Here is a 21,106-nt window from a genome sequence, read left to right as displayed (position 1 = left end):
GTGCCGCCACAGCTCTCAGTAAGGACGCGTCTCATCTGCTAGTTTAGGGTCGCTGCATACATCTTATTATCATTATTTTTATTTTTATACCCACCACTGATCAGTAAATGACTGCTGCTATTATTCTCTAATTTCGCCTCATCTTCGTGACAACCAGTCTACTTGTGCTAACCTACTCTGACTAATAAAATTAGACTGATCGAGAAACTTAGGAAGAATATGTTCCTAACAATATAGATTTTTATTATAATAAAATTTTAATACAAATCAAATTCTCAACTAATTTATTTGGTAGTACACCTACATTGAAGATAACTAAAGGCACAATTGAAAGCTTTTGAAAATTGCCTTCATTTCTCTATCGACAATTGCAGAAAGTTGTAAATTTTGTTGTGGTTTGTTTGTATTATGTTCGGAACAGCAACGTCAATGAGAATGACTTCGTTGGGTATTTCTTTATAAGTATGACATGTAACCTGCTGGCTACATTGATTAAATTTGTAAGTACTATATTCGGAGTTTTCAAGAAATGGAGTGATGTAAGTAACGGGTGTCTAACTAAAGATCTGGTCTTAGAGGGTGGCCTCCATATATGTATATAATACTACTATATTGCTAACTGGTCTCAAAAAAGTCTCAAAACAACAGTAAAGCAATATATCGGACCTCACTCTATCTCTATGGTACCAAACTGTATAGTACATGCCTTCATACTTACTTGATCTGTAGTCGATCGCATGGTTGGATTCATTTTGACATTTCGTACTTTCGCTTCTAGAGGGTTTTTATAAATGCTTATAGGGTCGAGGTAGGTCATGGAAACGTGCCGCCTCTCAATTTATACGAACTTTGCTAAATGCCCAAGGACTCACAACAAATACCACACGCATCTGTATAACTGATTGCCTAAATACTTCACTCTCTTTTTAATTTCAAAAATGTTCTGTAACATCCTTTCGACCCATTGTTCAATTTCATGTTGCAATAGGAACTCCTGACTGGTGAGGAAATCTTGTCAAAGATGTTTGCGGATTCTGCTCAAGTCGTCTCAAATCATCAACAACTTCCTCAGATAGTGAAGGGCTTCCAGGAGATTTCCCCTTGTCGACACTGCCAGGTCGAACAAATCTGTTGATTACATCTGTAATGATGTTTCTTAAATTATGAAATCGCGGTATTTGGCCAGATATATTTTCTTACAAACGGTTAGAGCATATACCCACTCTCCGTTTACGAATGTCCCATTACGGTAATAACACATGATAATGAAAAAGTCTTGTTCAACAAAATAAACGATTTTCACGGTCTTCGCTTCCTAGCACAAAACAAAATTTAATTCACACTTGAAAAACGTAAAACAATAAAAACACGTGAGAACTGTCATAAAAAGTGAATGGGTGTGTGATACAAGTGAACTTATTACTGTTATCGTAATTATTTTTTTATTTTTTTTTATTTTATTTATTTTCCAACGGGGTTACACCCAATTACAGGAAAAATATAAATGGAAACTGAACAAAATTAAAAATTAAAAATTAACAATTACAAGAAAGTAAAACTAAAACTAAAAGAAAAGAAAATTCTACCTATATAATGATTGCTTAACACACCTAACAATTTTGCTTAACACAACTAACAATTTTGTTAATCGAGTCGAAATTTATATCGCATAAGTGTGAAATTTGATTGAAATAAATACACATAATACTAACTGGAGATCTTCTTAAAACGTTAGTTCTGTCAGCAGTACAATAAAATACGTGATTATGGCGTACATTAATTCTTGGCACAAGAAAATTTAAATAGTGAAGCAATTCAGGGCAGTCTACTACTTGATTTCTAACTAAAAAAAACAAAAATTTAATGGCGATAATAATTCGTCTTTTATGTAATGATAAAAAATTAAATCTTAATAATCATAACGAGTGGTCATATCCTCGACAAGGATAGACCCCATCCAAAAGAAAAGACATAAATTTTAAGAACAAGCGTTGAACCGATTCTATATGATCAATATGGTTTTGATAAATTGGAAACCAAATTAAGGCACCATATTCAATTCTCGATCTGACTAGTGCGAAAAATAGAGCCTGTACGTGTCGACACGCTTAAAGTCACGACAATTTCTGTAAATAAATCCATATGTCCGAAAGCATTTGGAAACCATATCATTTATATGATCGACAAAACTAAGCTTACAATCAAAGAGGATACCAAGATCTTTAATAGACTCACATCGCTTAATTAAAGTACCATCTGTATTGTAAGAAAAGAGTATATTATCATGTTTTCTTGAGTAAGTTACGATGGAGCATTTATCAAGATTTAAGTAAAGTCGATTAACTAAGCACCAATTAACAACAGCTGTTAAATTGTTTTGTAGATTTAGACAATCCTGTATCGAGTTGATTTGGAAAAAAAGTTTTAAATCATCTGCAAACATTAACTTTATACAAGAGATGTTATCAACGATATCATTAATAAAATATAAAAATAAAAGTGGTCCAAGGTTAGATCCTTGGGGAATACCTGAAGTAGGTTTGATAACAGTAGATGTAAAATTGCGATATCGAATATACTGTTCACGATCGAAAATGTATGAAGTAAAAAGTTGGATAAGTCTGTCAGAGAATCCAAAGTGCTCAAGCTTATCGATTAGAAAATAGTGATCGATTTGATCGAATGCTTTTTGAAAATCAAGATATATGGTATCTACCTGCTTTTTTTTGTCGATGGCCTCAGATGTATACTGTGTAAAAGATGCTAGATTAGAAATTGTAGAGCGTTTCTCCATGAACCCGTGCTGAAACTGTGACAAATTGGTTTTGGTCGAAGCATAAATGTCTTTAAATAAAATAGACTCGAATACTTTAGCAAAATTACAAAGCAGCGAGATGGGTCTGTAATTGACAATTTTCGATTGACTTCCTTTTTTAAATATCGGACAAACTATTGCCTTTTTCCAAATAACAGGAAAGAGACCACACCTTAATATTAAATTAAATAAATATAAACAAGGTTTAATAAAAACATAGGCACAGTCCTTTAAAAGGAAGCTGGGCACACCATCGTGTGCCATAGTAAAAGAGTCTTTAGAACTTTTTAGTGCTGTAAGAACATCCTTTTCTGATATGGTTTCAAGATTAACCAAGACAGACGACCTAGTTTTAGAATTGGAAGAAGAAGTAAGCGGATTAGAGTTGGTATAAACACTGTTAAAATAGTGCGCAAATCCTTCAACTATAGATAGCGGTGATGTACGCTCGGTATCATTGTATTCCATTACGCCTGGAATTTTAGAGTGACCTTTTTTGCCATGTACGAAAGCCCAAAATTTTTTTGGATTTGTGGAGACGCTGTTCTCGATATTAGAAATATAATTCTTGTATGCTGTGTCGATTAAAATGTTGAGCTGGAAACGATATGACTTGAAGATGTTATAATAGTATGGCGTTTTAAATCTTATGTAGTTACGATGGGCCATCGATTTATTACGAATGCAGGCAATAATGTCCCCAGTGAACCAAGGAGGATAACTTTTACGAGATGGAGGCCTAACTTTAAACTTTGGTACTGACTTTTCAAATACTTTATATATACAGTCATAAAACACGGTGCAGGCTTGATTGACATCACAGATTGAGTTTATGAAAGACCAGTCAGTCTCTGAAAAGAGCTTGTACATTAAATGATAATTGGCTTTCTTAAAATTATATGTTAATTTTTCCGTGTTCATCGCAAAATTGGGCTTAAACTGATCATCTAAATAACAGTCCACAACCAGTGCTGGGTGATGTTTATCTTCAACCACTAACGGGGAATCTGCTTTACTTACTTTACAATTAATATTGGAGAACACTAAGTCTAGATTCTAGATCATTACTGTTTATTCGTCATTATTTAAAGCAATGTTAGTGAAACTTGAGTTTTCTATTCTAGTGTAAAAAACTGTTTTTTCATCGTAAGTTTTTATTTGCATACTAATTGTTGGGTCCTTTTTTAACCTCTTAACGTCTGTTTTGATCTTACACATCATAACCTCTCCGTTGCTTTCTTGTCTGTTTCTTTAATAAGTCCCTACGAAAAGCACCGTAGGGGTGAAGTGTGTGTCCCCGTCTTTTAATCTTTTAATCAAAAATTTAATTTTCAAAAATTAGTCTTTTTGTATACATAATGAATTCTGTTTGTTGTAAATGTAAGAGTTTGGTGGTTAATTCTACATCTTGTTCTAAATGTAAGAATGTATTTCATTTGAGCTGTTTGCGTACCTTCAAAAATTATTCGTTAATTGCTGATGATGTAAATTCAATTAACTCCTGTCCTCGATGTGATAAACCCAGTAAAACTGACCTTGAAAATACGACGATCACACTCCTACGTGAAGAGAACGAGTTTCTTAGAGCGGAACTTGATGAATTGAAGAAGTCCTTCCAGGATTCTGTTAAATATATTTTAGATGAAGTTGAGGAACGCGTATCCATGTTATTTGACAATTTACGTGATGATCTAAAATCATCTATACGACGTCTGTTAGACAAGAATTTGATCGTTTTAAGCCTGTGGCACCCACTATTTTTAAAACCCACTTAGGGTCAATTTCTACTGACCAAACGCCTGCTTGTACACCCTCTGAAACTGATAAACCTTATCTGCCCAAGACCCAACTATTTAATCGACGTAAAATTACTTTACTGGCTGATGGTAAGGGACGTGATTGTGTCAAATTACTCAACGAATATCTTTCACACAATGAATACGACGTTTCTTCCATAATCAAGCCCAATGCATCTTTTGAAAAGATAGTTGCCGATAACATTTCGACGGTTCACTGTCAAGACTTCGTTATGATATTTGGCGGAGATGTAGAAGTATTGAGTGGCAAAATACTGAATCATGATATCTTCAACGACTTAGCTTCTGACAAATTTAAAAATACTAAGATTATTCTTATTGGTTATCCATTTTCGCCAGATCGTCCCGTCTTAAACAAATTTGCATATGAGATTAATTGTCAATTACATAAAATTGCAACATCTAATACGCATAATAATATATTTTTCCTTGATGCAAATAAATTTATATTTAGACAGCTTCAATCTCATATGTCCATAAATGACGCTACTAAGAGAACTAAAATAATTTCTCTTGTTAATTACTTATCTCGAGGCAATGTTGATGCCTTAAATACTGCACCTATTTCTCCGAAAGATGTCAACATTTTACTTCAGCTCCTAGAAATGAAATAGTTACCACTCCAATCAATAATTCAAATTCTATGCACGGTAACCTCAGTTTTTTCGAGTCGGTTCGTCTGCGTTCCTAAATTTTGAGTAAAAATAACTTAGTTTCACGTCTAACGGCATCCAATTCTCTAATTCAAAACACTTCACTTAATAGTACTTTCACCACTACGACTCTGAGCTTTTTATATTAGAATGTTAGAGGCTTAAACTCCAAATTTGACTCATTTTCTAACAACTTATTATCTTGTGTTGACGAGGTCGACGTTTTAATTCTTACGGAAACATGTTTGCGTGAGGACGTTGCAAATTCAGAACTATTTCCTGAGAACTATTGCATCTTTCGCTGTGATCGAAAGTATAAACATCTGGGTGTTGCCAGAGGTGGCGGAGTTTTGATTGCCATCAATAACAAGTTTTCGTGTTGTACAGTTGACGTTTCCAATATTACCAACGCTATTCCATCCATCGACTTTGTGGGAATTGAAATATTTCTCTACAATTACTTGCATTTTTTTATCTTTACTGTTTATATCCCTCCATCTCTATCTATAACTGATTATGTGGATTTCTTTGATCCTGTTAGCAGTCTTGATCAAATCCATAACAATCTTGTTCCCTTCGTAGGTGATTTTAATACTTCTAAGTTTGGATCCGAATTAAACAATAACATCAGTCACTGCCTTAATAACTTTGTATAATTTTGCGGCTTCAAGCCAATATAATCATATTCTGAATAATTACGATAGTTTGCTTGACCTTATATTTTCTACGTTTTCCTGCACTGTTTTTAGATCTGATTTTTTCCTGGTACCAGAAGATCCATTTCATCCTACATTATTATTCCATATTGATTTAGTGCCTTGCAACAAAAATAACAATTTTTGTTTTAACTCTGATGACGCTGGTTTTAATTTTAGAAAAGCTGATTTTCCTTGCCTTTATGATTTATTATTATTAAATTACTAGCTGACCCCGTGAACTCCGTTTCACCTACAATTTAATTTTGAATCTGCAAAATCGAATGCTTTGAAATCTTGCAGATGTTTTAAATATATGATAAGCATAATAAATTTGTATTCAAAATATATTTACTTATCCCCTCCAAAAAATTGATGACGTCAGCCCAAAATTTTGCCAAATGAATCCTATCTAAAATGTCCAAAATAGGATGAGACTATACTTCTGATTTATCATTCCATTCATATTTTTTAGTTTTGCTTATAGGGGGTGTCTCAAAAAAATTAATCACTGAGTCAATTTATTTTATTGATTGAATCAAGAATTGCAAAACTGAATTTTGAAATATTGCAGACGTTTTGAAGTTACTGTTTGACATGGTGGGTTTTCAATCAAAATATATCTGTTTATCAAGCCCAAAAACTTGAAGACGTCATCTCAAGATTTTGCCGAATAAATCCTATCTAAAATGTGGAAAATATCATCAGTATATTTTCGTAATTTATCACTGCATTCATATTTTTTAGATTTGTTTTTACAGTGACTCAAAAAAATATATGGATCAGTTAATTTATTTTAGTGAATAACTCAAGAGTTGCAAAAATGAGTACTTTGAGATCTTGCAGACGTTTTAAAGTTATTGTAAGCATGGTAAATTGTTAAGAATATTTATTTATTCCCCCCAAAAAATTGATGGAATGGCTCACTCGATTTTCGCAGATAATTTTGGTAATACAATACAGTTATTTTTAGTATTACACTGCACCAATCCAAGGTGGTATATCTACGTGTTGATAGTAAATGTTGATTAGGTCATCACAAAATTGTGTGAAGAAAAGACTCAACTCGAAAATGCTGAATATGTTTCATTATACTTTTGGTGCGAAGGAAGTTCTGTCGAAACAACGTTCGATCAATTTTTTGACAATGGTTGATATAAATAAAACTCAGTAGATGCTCATACTCGAAATACGAAGTATCTACTCGAATATCAAATCAAAATATTTCTAGTTTTTCTAGATGATACTAATACTTCAGTAAGTAACAGTTGATGCTCAAGTAGCATCTCGATACAACAAAAAAGGACAACAGTGACAGTGTTCAACCATCAAGGCAAAAATCGAGTCACCAAAATATAAGTTAGTATGGGGTAGACACCTTGAGATGGGAATCTCTATGGCCAGTGTTAGAAAAAATGCACTGCATAATTTATGAATAAATAAAAGTTAATTACATGAAAAGTTTTCGATATTCCTTTTCCTAATGTGTTTTTCAAACTGAATGCACCTTTTGACGAAGTTTCACATTCATGAAAGTCACCATGTTTAGTTAAAATTCACTCTTACAACGATCCTACTGGTTTTCTAAGCTACTTTACAGACAGCTCAGTTATTTGCCACGCCGATGCTCACATCTATTAGATTAAATGCTCGCAAAAGGCGTAGATGTTCAGTTTGTGTCCGGGGAGATACAATGTTTCCCAGTAGGTACTCAGTACATAGAGTAGATGCTCAGGTATATAAGAGTAATAAATAATGAAGTAGGTACTTCGTACTTCGAATATGAGTATCTACTCAGTTTTATTCATACCACCCAATGTCTCGCTTCAATGTTTGATTATGTTGATTATGAGCATAACGCTGATCAACTTCCATATCCCATGAAATAAATCAATGCGGTTTGCACCTGAGGTAGTTCGTCGCACATTTGATTCGTGGACCTATATGAGGTTCTCGTCTTCTCGGCATTTTAATGAACTTCATAAAACGACACAGAATTATTTTCACAGTCAATCAAATCTGTAAATTTTGTCTTGAGAATTTTAAAATATTGAAAACTTCAAATTAAATCCTCGAATAACGGTAAAGTTTGAGGTTTTGTCAAAACCAACAAAGTGAATATAGGTAAATAGATTGGCAGATCAAAATGAATAAGAAACTTTCGCAATATGTAATTAAATTTAACCAAGACTTTTCTTAAAATAAACGACGTTTTTTTTTTACGAAAAAACAAAGAACGATTTCAAATGCAATATATGTACCTTTCACAATCACACGGAAGAATTAGTTTTGTATGACACGTCAGTTAGACGACAGGTCCGTCAGAGACGCCAACTATTGACAGTAATTCGAAGTGGCGATTCCCATACAAAATGTTTAGAATTTTTTAATTTTTTACTGTTCTTTTAAGTTATCCTTATTTTTTTTATTTATAAAGCATCCCCGTAATATAAAAAATGTTTCAAATCGGTCAAGCCGTTTTTGAGTCTTAGCGTGACTAATAGGAACAGCAATTGATTTTTATTTTATAGATGATTAATAAATGGGGGTTGGTGGTAGAAATGTGAAAATTTAGGGTTGTGTGTATTTTTTGATGTCAAATCTTAAAAAAATAAAAATAAAAAAATTTGTCAAAAAAATAGACACAAATTTTTTAGGGTGGGCCACCCTTATCACTTAGGGGTTTAAAAAATAGTTTACAACCTATTGTCAGACCTACCGAATAGACATAAAAAATTTCATACAAATCGGTCTACCCATTTCGGAGAAGTTCGGTTACAAACATTGTGACGCGAGAATTTTATACATAATGCATTATTATTTTAGAACAAATTTCATTACGATAAAAAAGGTTATACTGACTCGACCTTAAAAGATAGACATATGCTGTCGCGGACTTTTCTTTAGAACTTTTAGAGGGGAACAATTTCGTTATACATGATTTTTACGTAACTTTAACCGTTTAAGCAGCGTAAGCAACGGAAGCTGTCAAAGGAGGAATAATTTTCCCGTTTTTCCGAATTTTTCATTGCTACTTCGCTCCTAATGATCGTAGCGTGATTTTATATAGCCTATATGTAGATATGATACATGGACTATCCAACACAAAAAGATTTTTTGAATTTGAACCAGTAGTTTCTGAGATTAGCGTGTTCAAATAAACAACAGCTTCAGCTTTATTATATAAGTATAGATGACTGGTCCAATATATACAATTTTAGCAATGTCGATGACGCCTTTGAACACATGTACACTGTCTTATATTCTGTATTTGATTTGTGCGTGCCCAAAGTTGGCTCTTCCAAGAAAACACAACGCATATACCCTCCTTGGTTAAACAAAGAAATTATAAAATGTCTTCAACTCAAATCGGTCATGCGTAGAAAATATCTGAAGACTCATAAACTGTACTTCCATGACCAGTTTCGGAAACTTAGATCTGATGCTAAGAACCTCATCACTAACGCATATACTGAATACCTATTGCAGATGGAAAAGAACATTACCCTGGATCCAAAAAAGTTTTGGTCCTTTGTCCGCTCAAAGAGAGGTGTTACGCGTATTCCCGGTACAATGTTTTACAACGATGAATGCAATTCAGATCGTAATATTATTGTTAACTCCTTTGCGGATTTCTTCAAAAGTGTTTTTATTGACTCTTCACCTCTCACAGACGATGTTATTTTCACGAAGGATAACAACAACTTATATATCGGTTACATATATATTTGAAGATGAAATTATTGGAGAATTGAAGCGAATGAAGAACTCTATGACTTCTAGACCTGACAGCATCCCAAGTTTTTTATTAAAAGATTGTGCCCATGTTCTCTCTAAACCGCTTTCACATATCTTTAATATTATGTTGAAGTCATCTACATTTCCTAATATCTGGAAATTGGCACAAATCTGTCCGGTACTAAAGAAAGGGGATCCCTCCCAAGTCACAAACTATAGACCTATATCTATCTTATGCAATTTTTCCAAAGTATTTGAGAGCATTTTGTATGCTCGTATTTATGCTTCTGTTAAAACTTATATTTTTGAATATCAGCATGGGTTTATGCAAGGAAAATCCACCATTACTAATCTAGCACGTTTTTCTCAGTTCGCCTCTAATGCGCTAGATAGAAATAGTCAAGTTGATGTTATATGTACGGATTTTCAGAAGGCCTTCGATCAAATTGGTCATTACGTCCTGCTTAAGAAACTTGGAACCTTTGGTTTCTCTAACTCTCTTCTTTCTCTTCTGAAATCTTATCTTCTCAATAGGCGTCAACAAGTTATACATCGTAAATTTAATCTATAGTTTTTGTCTCAACATCAGTTGTTCCCCAAGGATCCAACCTTGGACCCCTTTTATTTCTAGTGTACATCAATCATATTACTGACGCGCTGGAACCCTGTAATAAATTGCTCTTCGCTGACGATTTAAAGATCTTCATGGAAATCGTGTTAATTGCTGACTGTGTCACGTTACAAAATTGTCTCGATGTTCTATCCAAGTGGTGTAATTCTAATTGTCTTCACCTAAATTTATCTAAATGCAGTATTGTATCCTTTACAAAAAAACTCAATTACAATATATACCCATGTTCAATTGAAGGAACAGTATTACTCAGCAATTTAAATTTCAAAGATCTAGGTATTCTGTTTGATGCTCAACTTATGTTTAAAGAGCATATATTTAATGCTATCAATAAGGCATTCAAAATTTACTGTTTTATATATAGAAACTGTCGAAGTTTTACCAATTTGACCATTTTGAATACCCTGTTTTGCTCATTGGTGCGACCTCACCTTGAATATGGTGCGTTGATCTGGTACCCCATCTATAGAACATATAATATGTCCATTGAAAAAGGGCAACGACGTTTTTTAAAATTTCTCGCCTTCAGAATGGACGGTGGCATCGATTACAATATTCTCTTGAATAGATTTCAATTTTCCTCTCTAGAAACTCGAAGAATGTTAACAATCTTGCGTTTCCTATATAAGTTAGCTCATGGTAAAATTGATTGCCCTTTTATCTTGGGTTTCCTTCGGTTTAATGTTCCTCGTCCTGGACTGCGTTATGCTCCGTTGTTCAAGCTCTCTTACAGCCGTACCACTGTAGCAGTCAAAGCTCCAGTAGCAGTATTGATGTCCACATACAACGTTCTTTGTCAAGATTGTGATTTACACCATGACTCAATAAATTCGATTTTAAATCATGCTCGTGCCGCTTTAAGTGTTATGAAAACGTGAAACGTTCTGTTGTCTCTATTATGTATACCCTGTCATTTTATTGTGTTATTGTATTTTATATTGTATACTTTGATCTCTGTGACTAGGTTTTTACCTGTAGAATGATCAATAAAGATTAAATATTAAAGATATTAAGGCGCAATTTCAGCGAAGCCGGGTTTTTGAAATCCAACTACGCCCTCAGAATCATTTATAAAAACCCTGTGTTTTGTGTACGTGCGCACAGGCGTGTCGTGCTCGTAGAGACAGAAAACAACATCTTCCGTCTCTCTTTGGCTGTGAACACCGTTTCTTTGTTATTTCTAAAGAGTTAGCAATACAATAGTATTAATTATACGGCTGTCTCCAATTTTATTGTTTTTCCGTATGTCGTACTGTTTGTTATCGTGTTCGACACAGTTGTCATTTCGATGTCAAATTCAGTTTAAAGGTTATTAATTCACAAGAGTCGATGTGACAAGCGGTTGACAGCTTCTAAAATGCATTTCGGAAACGACATACGGAAAAAAACAAAAGCTGATGATATAACACTCTTGACCAGGTTTGTATTTATACACCCTATATAAAAGGGCATCGTATCTTGGATTAAGTTCAAAATTATTGCTAATTCTTTGTCAATGGTGATGATTGCGTTGTCATGTTTAGCTTTATAGTTAGTTTCGTATATGCTGAATCGTTTCGTCTTTTTTTGCATAGTTTAGTTTAATTTTTTATTTTCATTAGCACATGTGAACCGTAGTGTAGAAGAATTATTACAAGAATGATAAGATTTGGGCATATGCAGGGCTGTCCGGCGGAAATTGAGCCTCGTCTAGACGATGGGTGTTTAAAAAAAAAACTTCGATTGTATGTATACACACATAATGTTAGTAGTTGATGTCTCAAATTTGGTTATGATCAACGGGCGGAATTGTGTTTCATACGCTAGATCCAGTGCTGTCGCGGCGATACTTTGATTACAAATATATTTTTATTTTGGACTATATCAACATAATATAACATTTCAAGATCACAAATCTGTGGTCCTGTGTTTGAAAAATTAAAAGGGGCATCAAGTATTATTTTTTTAAGTAATATAGTAATATAGAAGTAGTTTTTTAACAAGCTGTAAACACTCCTAGCGACGCACTGGCTACGACCTTGTGGACCAGATCAAAGCGTCCCCGCTACTCGCCGTAAAACACACCTTGCTTCAACTGGGGAATTGCATCCGTAAGATAAATTTCCGCTTACTGGTTATGATTGATGTAACGGTTGTTGAGAAAACGTAAAACAAACCACAACATGTCTAGTGAAACGCTGTCTTTTTGGAAATTGGAATATCGTCCTGTGATAAAATACCTTGTAAAAAAAGGTAAATGTGCCAAAGAAATTAATGAAGAATTATTGGCCACTTATCCACAATGTGCTCCATCATATGCAACAGTCAAAAGGTGGACTCGACTGTTCCAAGAAGGACGAAAGTTAATTAAAGACGATGAACACCCAGGGCCCTCTTGCACTGTCGTTACCGACAAAAATATCAAAAAAGTAGAATAATTAGTTATCGAAGACTGTCGAATTCGAGTTCGTCAGATAGCAGAGCAATTGAAGATTAGTAAAGATAGTGTTGGACAAATTCTTCATAATCATTTGTTAATGAGCAAGGTGAGCGCGCGTTGGGTCCCAAAATGCTAACGCCGTTAGATCGGGAACGGAGGGTGGAAAGTTCTCATGATTTTCTTCATTTATGTGAGAATGATTTGGATGCGATTTGTCATCGTATTGTAACCGGTGATGAAACATGGATTTATCAGTACGATCCAGAATCCAAACAAGAGTCTATGCAATGGATAAAAAAAGAAAAAAGCCACCGCGCAAGTTTAAGGTTCAAAGGATGGCAACCAAACTTATGGCAACGATATTCTGGGATAGCGCAGGAATACTTCTGGTGGATTACCCACCAAGAGGAAGAACGATGAACAGTCAATATTATGCTGACTTAATAATCAAACTGCGACAAGCTATTAAAGAAAAAGGCAGGGGCAAACTTACCCGAGGAATTCTCCTATTGCAGGACAATGCGCTAGTTCACACAGCTCAAGTTGCAAGGCGTGCTGTACGAGATATGGGCTTCGAGGAAATTAATCATCCACCCTGCAGTCCAGATCTGGCTGCCAGCGATTTTTATTTGTTTAAAGATTTAAAAAAGGTGTTACGTGGTAGGAGATTTTTCGATGAAAACGAAATGAAGTCAGCTGTAGATGAGCATTTTGCAGACCAAGTTTCGGAATATTTTTTGCACGGAATAAAACAATTGCACGGTCGATGTGAAAAGTGTATTGAAATAGATAGAGATTATGTTGCAAAGTAAAAAATATAATAGATTTCAAAAGTCAGTCTTTCGACCCTAGGCTCACTTTCCGCCGGACAGCCCTCGTATGTTTTGATTTTACATCTTTGACACTTTCCAAAAAAGACCAACTTATCTAACTAAAATATTGGTGATTTCTGTTTTTGTCAAAATTTGAAGTTATTTATAATAATTATTTCTGGTTCAACGTACAGTGGCGGTCAAGATAAAGTAGGATTCAATTGAATAAGTATCCATTGCCAATGACATTTAAACGTCAATACAAATTTGAAAGTAACACTAGGGAAAGGAAAGTGTCCTCCTTTACTTTGGCCGCCAATGTATATTACAAAAATAAGGACAGGAAAATGATTGTAGTAACATTTTGTTATAGCGATGTCAGTCGAGTTCCGTAGGTTAAAACCTTGAGAGGACAATTTTACAACAATTTTAAGTTATAGAAAAATATTGCAATGAGAAGGTGGAGCAACCATCAACTCACACCAATTTTCGGGAAGCTTGGCGATTTGTATCTGAAGTTGTCACTGTAAAAATGTAAACTGTATTCGCTCATGGCTGAAATTTTTAGAGGTCTCCTGTTGCAGATTCTCATCTGCAACAGGAGACCTCTAAAAACCTTAAAAACATCTGCTGCAAAAGCTGTTGCATCCTTTAAAAGCCGTTTTGCTTTGAGATACATACCTAGTGGTTGGAGATAAGTAACTGATTTTACAACATGCGTTCACTAATTATTTAGATCAGTGGAGGCTATGGACATTAAATTGATACATTGTCTTGGATACATTCAGCCCCGTTGTTGTTGAGATGTCAAATTTTCGAAATTTAAAAAAATAATAGTGCAAAGTGGTTTTCTGTGTGGAACATAAAACATTCATGATTGAGTCCTACTTCCGAAATGGAGTTGCCATTGAAGGTGAATGGCATCATAACAGTGGTGGTGTTTTACAAGAATTCCAACAAAAATTTCCAGATTTTAATTTTATATTTGCTGATTTTTACAACGTTGTTAGTAACACTGTGCGAGTATTTCGTGAAACAGGTAGTCTCGACCATAAAAAAGGTGCTGGACGACCAACACTGTGTACCAATGAAGTAACAGAAGATGCTAAAGAACGCATGGAAAATAATTCATCAACTTCATTGAGGCATCTGTGGCAAGAAGTTGGACTTTCGGGGGTACATGTCATAAAATTGTGAAAAAAAGACGGTGCCACCGCACATACAACAGTAGACAATTAGGATTTTTTGCGTGAATTCTTTGATGATAGAGTGATAAGTTTATACATTCAGTTCTTGAGTACTCCCCAAGGTCATCAGATTTAAACCCGCTGGATTACTTCTTGTTCGGTCATCTAAAAAACATTGTTTTTAAAACTTCCATTCACACCATAGAAGAACTGAAAGATATAATTACCGAAGAGTGTGCTCGTATTACTCCTGCTATACTACAAAATGTGTTTAATAACATGAAAAGGCGTAAAAAACTTTGTTTTCGTCTTTTAAATAAAGTTATTCACAAATCTGTAGACATTATTTGCTTTCACTAGTTTTTCTAGTTTTCAACAAGTAAGAGATAACCTTGATTTGTAAATTGATTTATGTCAGTATGCAACCAACATTGCCTGACTTATTCTGGGCAGAGGCGGTTAACACCGCGAACTATGTTAGAAGCAGGCTGCCGACGAAAAGTCTAGATGACAAAACCACATTCGAAGTGTGGACCGGTAAGGTGCCGAATATCTCGAACTTTAGGGTATTTGGGTCAAAAGTCTATTACCTGAATCGCGAACCGGACAACGGAAAATTTTCTCCCCGAGGAGAAGAGGGGATTTTTCTCGGATACGACGACTCCCACAAGGGGTATCGCATTTGGTCTCTTAAGAAACACAAAGTCATCATCAGCAGAGACGTGAAGATTTTAGAAGATTCTTCGAACGAACCCCGCGAAATTGAAGTCGATAGATGTTGCGAGCAAGTGAACGACACGAAGAAATTTGTCGACATCAGATTTCCTGCTCGCGAGGAGCGAGCGATTCCTGAACAAGTCGACGAGAATTTAGGCGCAGATCCCATATCACAAAAACCCACCTCAGATTAATGCGGAAATCGAGGAAGTAACGCGAGATGAACCGATCCCGATCGACGACGACGGCGACGAACCACCTCAGGTCCAGCCCCAGACACGACGAGGACCCGGTCGCTCTAAGATCGTCAGAACTGGAGAGAGGGGACGACCCAGGAGGGAATTCAATTAAGTGCGGGAGGCCCTAAGAGACAACGTGTTGAAATTGGACTACGTGTGTACTGAAGAACAAGTGGCGGATTTCCTGACCAAAGGACTGTCGAGAGCGAAACATGTCGAGTGCGTGCGGGCTAGCGGTTTGAGTGTTCTAGGCTAGAGGACTAAAGTGCGGTTACTCGCGACCCTTGAACACGAGGGGAAGTGTTAGGAAACATAGATAGAGCGCGTGTTCGGCGGTAGTCTGCGGGACTGCACCAGCGATGACGTAGCTATGACGAAGACGAACGTCATACTAATGGTTGGTCGGTTGTCCGCGCGCGTGTGTCTAAGTTCACTGTAATGTATATTTACTTGTGTTTGTATAATAAATGTGTTAACTGTTGTTCGTGTTTTGGTTCCACGTGCCTCATATAGCTAACACATTTAACACATGTATCGAAAAAGACTATCCATATCTAATATACAGAATAAACATAATAATTATAATATTTATATAATAGTAGTGTATAGAACACCAGATAGTAATTTAAACTTGTTCATTAACAAACTGCGTGATTTAGTCAGGCAATTATCGGATAAAAAAAAATGCGAAATTATTGTCTGTGGTGACTTTAATGTAGACTTTTTATGTGATCATACTAAAGAAACCAGTACGCTTTTAGATTTCTTTTTAGAATTTGACTTGAAACCAAAAATCAAGAAAATAACTCGAATCAGTCCACAGGGTGGAATCTATCTAGATAATATTTTCACCAATATAGAAAATGTTAAAACTTCTGAACATGATTGTTATCTTTCAGATCATAAGGCTGGAATTGCAAATATTCAGTTATGTAGATCCAGTTGTGATAAAAATAAAAAAAAACAATATTTAGAAATTTTAAATCGGGCAATAGGCAACAATTTTATGATAGTATGCAACAAGAAATGTGGAGCAACACCTTAAGTAAGAAAATAGAGAGTGGTGAACCTTTTAACGAAATATTTACTAGCTTTTATAACTCCCTCCTATATTATTTTGACGTATCTTTTCTTATAAGTAAGAAAAATATAACTTGTAATAAAACTCGATGGTACACACCAGACATTAAAAAACTACATTCACTGTTATGCGAAATGTCCAGCATTAATAGAGAAATTGACAACTCTGTATACAATAGCAGATAGAAAGCTAAAAAAAAAATTTTAAAGGGAAGTATCAAAATTTAAACGAAGTTATAACAATAAACGTTTACAAAATTCAGATAATAATGTAACCAGAGAATGCTGGAAGATAATCAATGAAACGCGAAGCGATAAAAATTCAAACTCATCTCTGTACTAAATCTACGTACTCATAACGGATTGTTAACTGATCCTAAAAAAATAGCTGATGAGTTTATTACACATTTCACAACAACTACTATAACAAGGGATAATGAATTTAAAACTTCAAAAATAGAACGTAATCCGCCATCATTCTTTCTTCAACCAACAACGAGATGTGAAATTGAAACATTATTAAGAAAGATAACTCGAAGTCCAGCAGCGGGAATAGATGAAATTAACAGGCGAGTTCTAAGATCAGTTAGTTCAATTCTAGCCGAACCACTATCACAACTAATAAATGAATCATTTGTTGAAAGTATTTTCCCCAGTGAGCTAAAGCATACAAAGTGTATTCCAGTTTATAAAAATAAAGGTCCAAAAAATGAAACATCTTCTTACAGGTCTATAACATTACAAAGTCAAGTTGCAAAGATTTTTGAGCTTTCATTCGCAGTAAGGTTGTGTAGCTACATAGAACATTATTGTATACTAAATAACTCCCAGCATGTATTTAGAAAAAGTAAATCGACAATATCAGCACTAAATGATTTTCCTTTATGATAACCTAGATAAGAAAAATGAAGTTGGTACAATATTTTTTGATTATAGTAGTGCTTTTGACACAGTTGACCACGAACTATTACTTCAAAAACTACAACTTTTGGGCATTAGAGGTGCAGCTTATAGATGGATACAATCCTATCTTTCAGGACGTAAGCAGACAGACAGTTGTCATATACATGTCTTATACATACCTGTATGTACAGAGGGCGTTTAATAACGACACTTGCCAGTTGGATCCATGCCATGCTTATCCGAAGATCAACGATGTTACAAAAATACGTCATTTTCAGCAATGACGAACTTTAAATCTGTATTAGTTAGGGTTTGTAGAAGCAACTGATGAAAAACGCAGAGAAGAGGTACTGGACACAGTCCCCTCAATAAATCTACGCTTACTATTTGCTGATCTAACATCCTATGAGCCCTTGAACACATTCTGCGTTCCTGCTTAACTGTTGTTGGGATCAAGAAAGAACATTCGAGTTTTTAAAATTTGGAGTGCAAGACAACCGGGATGCTTCTGTAAGTTCTGTACTGTTTTAATTAACTAATTAAAATAATATTAGCAAGGTAATAAATCTTTGAAACTATCAACTTATTATTGTGAAATGCTAGGTAGAGTTTAAGATAATCGTGCAGATGGTAGAATGCTAACCAAAATTTCTGTGTTTATTTCCACCTAAAATTTTATGACATTAGGTGAAAACTTTGAAATAAATTTTATTTTTTCGTGTTATAGCTATCAACATTAATATATTCATCCTAGTTAAAAAGTTGACGATGTTAACATAAAATTCTATGATGCTTACAGAGAATGTTCAAAGATAATTTAGAAAGAAACACATGTTTCCATCAGTTATGCATTGCATTTTTTATTTTCTGTCCATGTTTAAATAAATTAAATTGTACTGTGACTTTTTAACTAATCCCTAAGAAACATATTCTTACGTAAAACTTGCAAAAGGCTCTAAATAAGGATTCTTGAAGCACATAACGAATTAAAAAAAGAGCAATATAAAGACATCAAGCCAAGAAATATTGGAAAGTTTGTATGTTCGAAGTAAACAGTAAGAATGGAATCGGAAAATCAAATATTGGAGATTAGTGTATCTCAAATAGAATGAAAACAAGATTTTGAGGTTAAATGACAGGAATAGATTGCAATAAAAACTTAACACTCAGTTATTTGTGACAAGGGTCATTGCATTATTTCATAACGAATGGAGTGCTAAAATGAACAATTTTCTCGACCTGATTGGTGATAATTTGTCGATATTAAGTTTTGTTTTACTGAACTGAATGTTTAATAAAATAGAATCTAAAAGTCAATATAAACTATAAATAAATAAAATAGTAAAACAACCTAATATAAAATGCCAGTTGTAGAGATGGTAATTTATTTTATTGATTTGCTGATTAGTTGAACAAATTCGTGCAGATGGTTTTACTATTTTTATAGCTTTGATACTTGAATAATCAAATAACACTGTTTTAAATAGCTAGTTTAATTTTTATAACAAAAAACAAAAGTCGATGTAATGGAAAAGTTAAATGCAAGTCTAAAAATCATTATTATTAAACAAAATTAATTTTATTTCCGTGTATGTCATATTAAAAAGCAAGAAATAAAGTTAACTGACTACAAGATCTGAAAAATTTGCAGTAAGTTACAATGACGTCGGAAACCAAGTAACGTGGGGGTAAATATGATAAAATAGGCCGCGCGAAACTTTTAATGGCCTTAATTGCTGACAGCCTTGGAACGTTAGGGGTTCTGAGTTGAATTCTAGTTGAAGGTGACACATTTTTAAAGCTTAAAATAATTATTATATGTACATTTTACGCCGTTAACCCGTAGAAATTCTAACGATATTAATGGGAGCTTAAAAATTTGTACGAATCTTTAATTAATGAATTAATTTTTTTTTATAATTGTTGTATAAATCTTGACGTTAAGTGTGCAATCTCCTATCAGTTTCGACCTTTCTCTTGTTTGACATAGTCATGCTGGAACAAAATAAATTGTCCACTTCTATCTAATTCTGCAATGAATGAATAAATTTACATGAAATGTTTCATACGTGTTATGTCCGTTAAATTTGTTACATGTGTAGTTCTGTATTTAGGTTCCACCACTGAGGGTTGCGAAGAAAGATGCCACAAAATCCTGGGCGGATTAAAGACGCCCTGCTCTTAGTGCGTCAGTAAATTTGGCGAAATCTTGTGAGGATTTTGCCCAAGTAAAAAAAGAGTTGGCAAACCTTCAATTAATTTTTTCACAAAGGCAGTTGGAAGAGGAGTCTGAAAAGTTTGCTTACCAAAAATATGTCATTGAGGTGAAAAAGCAGATTTTGCAGGCACAGCTGCAAAAAGCCCAAGAAGCTGATTATTGGCGACACAAAAAGGAACCAACTTCAAAAAGAAGCTCTTCCTTAGATCTGTAGATCAAAAAGCATCAGCTTCGAAACGTTATGGATTTGTGAGCTAGATTTATAGGTACATTTTATAAGTATATGCATCATTATTGTAAGTAGTTCCACAAATACAAAAAATGTTTCGTGGCATTAATTTTATTTCCATTCTAGTTAGATTTGCGCAAAATATCCATCAAGAAATTTTTATTTTTCTGTAGTATAAGTTCTCTAAAGCCAAAGATCCTTCTTTACATTTCAGTTTAAAAACATTAATTATTTCCATGCTACCGATTTTATGAATTTTTAACAAGTTTCGCGCGTTTTCTGCTCCTGCGCACGTACTTGCTTTAAAAATGAGTAGCCATAAAATTGGAGAAGTTTGTTCACGCACACCTATCTCGAAAACAAAACTTATAAAGACGACCGGGAAATAGGTTTTATTACATCACGTATGTAAATGGAATGGCGCGAGCGAAGGTAAACCACTTATTCTGAAAGAATGTACGTGAGCAATATGATCGTTGACTTATCACGTTAAAAGCCAAGGCGTTTATCATTTTTAATGCGGATATTGACACAGGTTTTTTCAGGATTCTCAGACACCGTGAAATGACAATTTATATCAATATCGCTTAGTGTCTCCTGTGAAATCAATTTCTTGCAAGTAACGCACAAAAAGTAAAGATTACGGTTAGCGAAGGGTATCAGCCTGTGCAATCAAACGTTGTCCCTCTGATAAAAGATCCCAGCAAGGGTTGAAAAGGGTGAGAGGCACAGCTTGGATTAATACGGTAACTTGCTGTTTAATTGTCCGAGTTAAACAATAATGATGCAGATGGCGCTATCATAATGTCTTGCAGAGATTTTATATACGTACAAAGAGTTAAAAAGACATGATAAACGTGATCTCTTCTAATCGATAAAAAAGATTTTTATTTATTTATTTATTTATTTAAATATGAAATAGAGCAGAGACTGACGTTTGTTCTCGGATTTTA

General features: G+C 34.4%; 1 protein-coding gene across 1 annotated transcript; it reads right to left on the bottom strand.

Moving 5' to 3' along the window:
• Nucleotides 1-1,048: 1,048 nt before the first annotated feature.
• LOC135136047 (uncharacterized) lies at nt 1,049-4,033 on the bottom strand. Its single transcript, XM_064065174.1, has 4 exons — nt 3,950-4,033; nt 2,717-3,871; nt 1,201-1,315; nt 1,049-1,128 (listed from the first exon to the last, which is right to left on the bottom strand). Exons 1-4 carry the CDS (start codon nt 4,031-4,033, stop codon nt 1,049-1,051), a joined length of 1,434 nt encoding a protein of 477 aa, XP_063921244.1.
• Between the last annotated feature and the right edge of the window lie 17,073 nt (nt 4,034-21,106).

The sequence above is a fragment of the Zophobas morio genome, unplaced genomic scaffold (genome assembly GCF_036711695.1).
Source record: "Zophobas morio isolate AGI-343-1 ecotype UQ-CSIRO unplaced genomic scaffold, CSIRO_AGI_Zmor_V1 ptg000026l, whole genome shotgun sequence".
In the NCBI taxonomy this organism is placed as follows: Eukaryota; Metazoa; Arthropoda; class Insecta; order Coleoptera; family Tenebrionidae; genus Zophobas; species Zophobas morio.
This window is presented reverse-complemented; position numbering and strand designations above follow the sequence as displayed.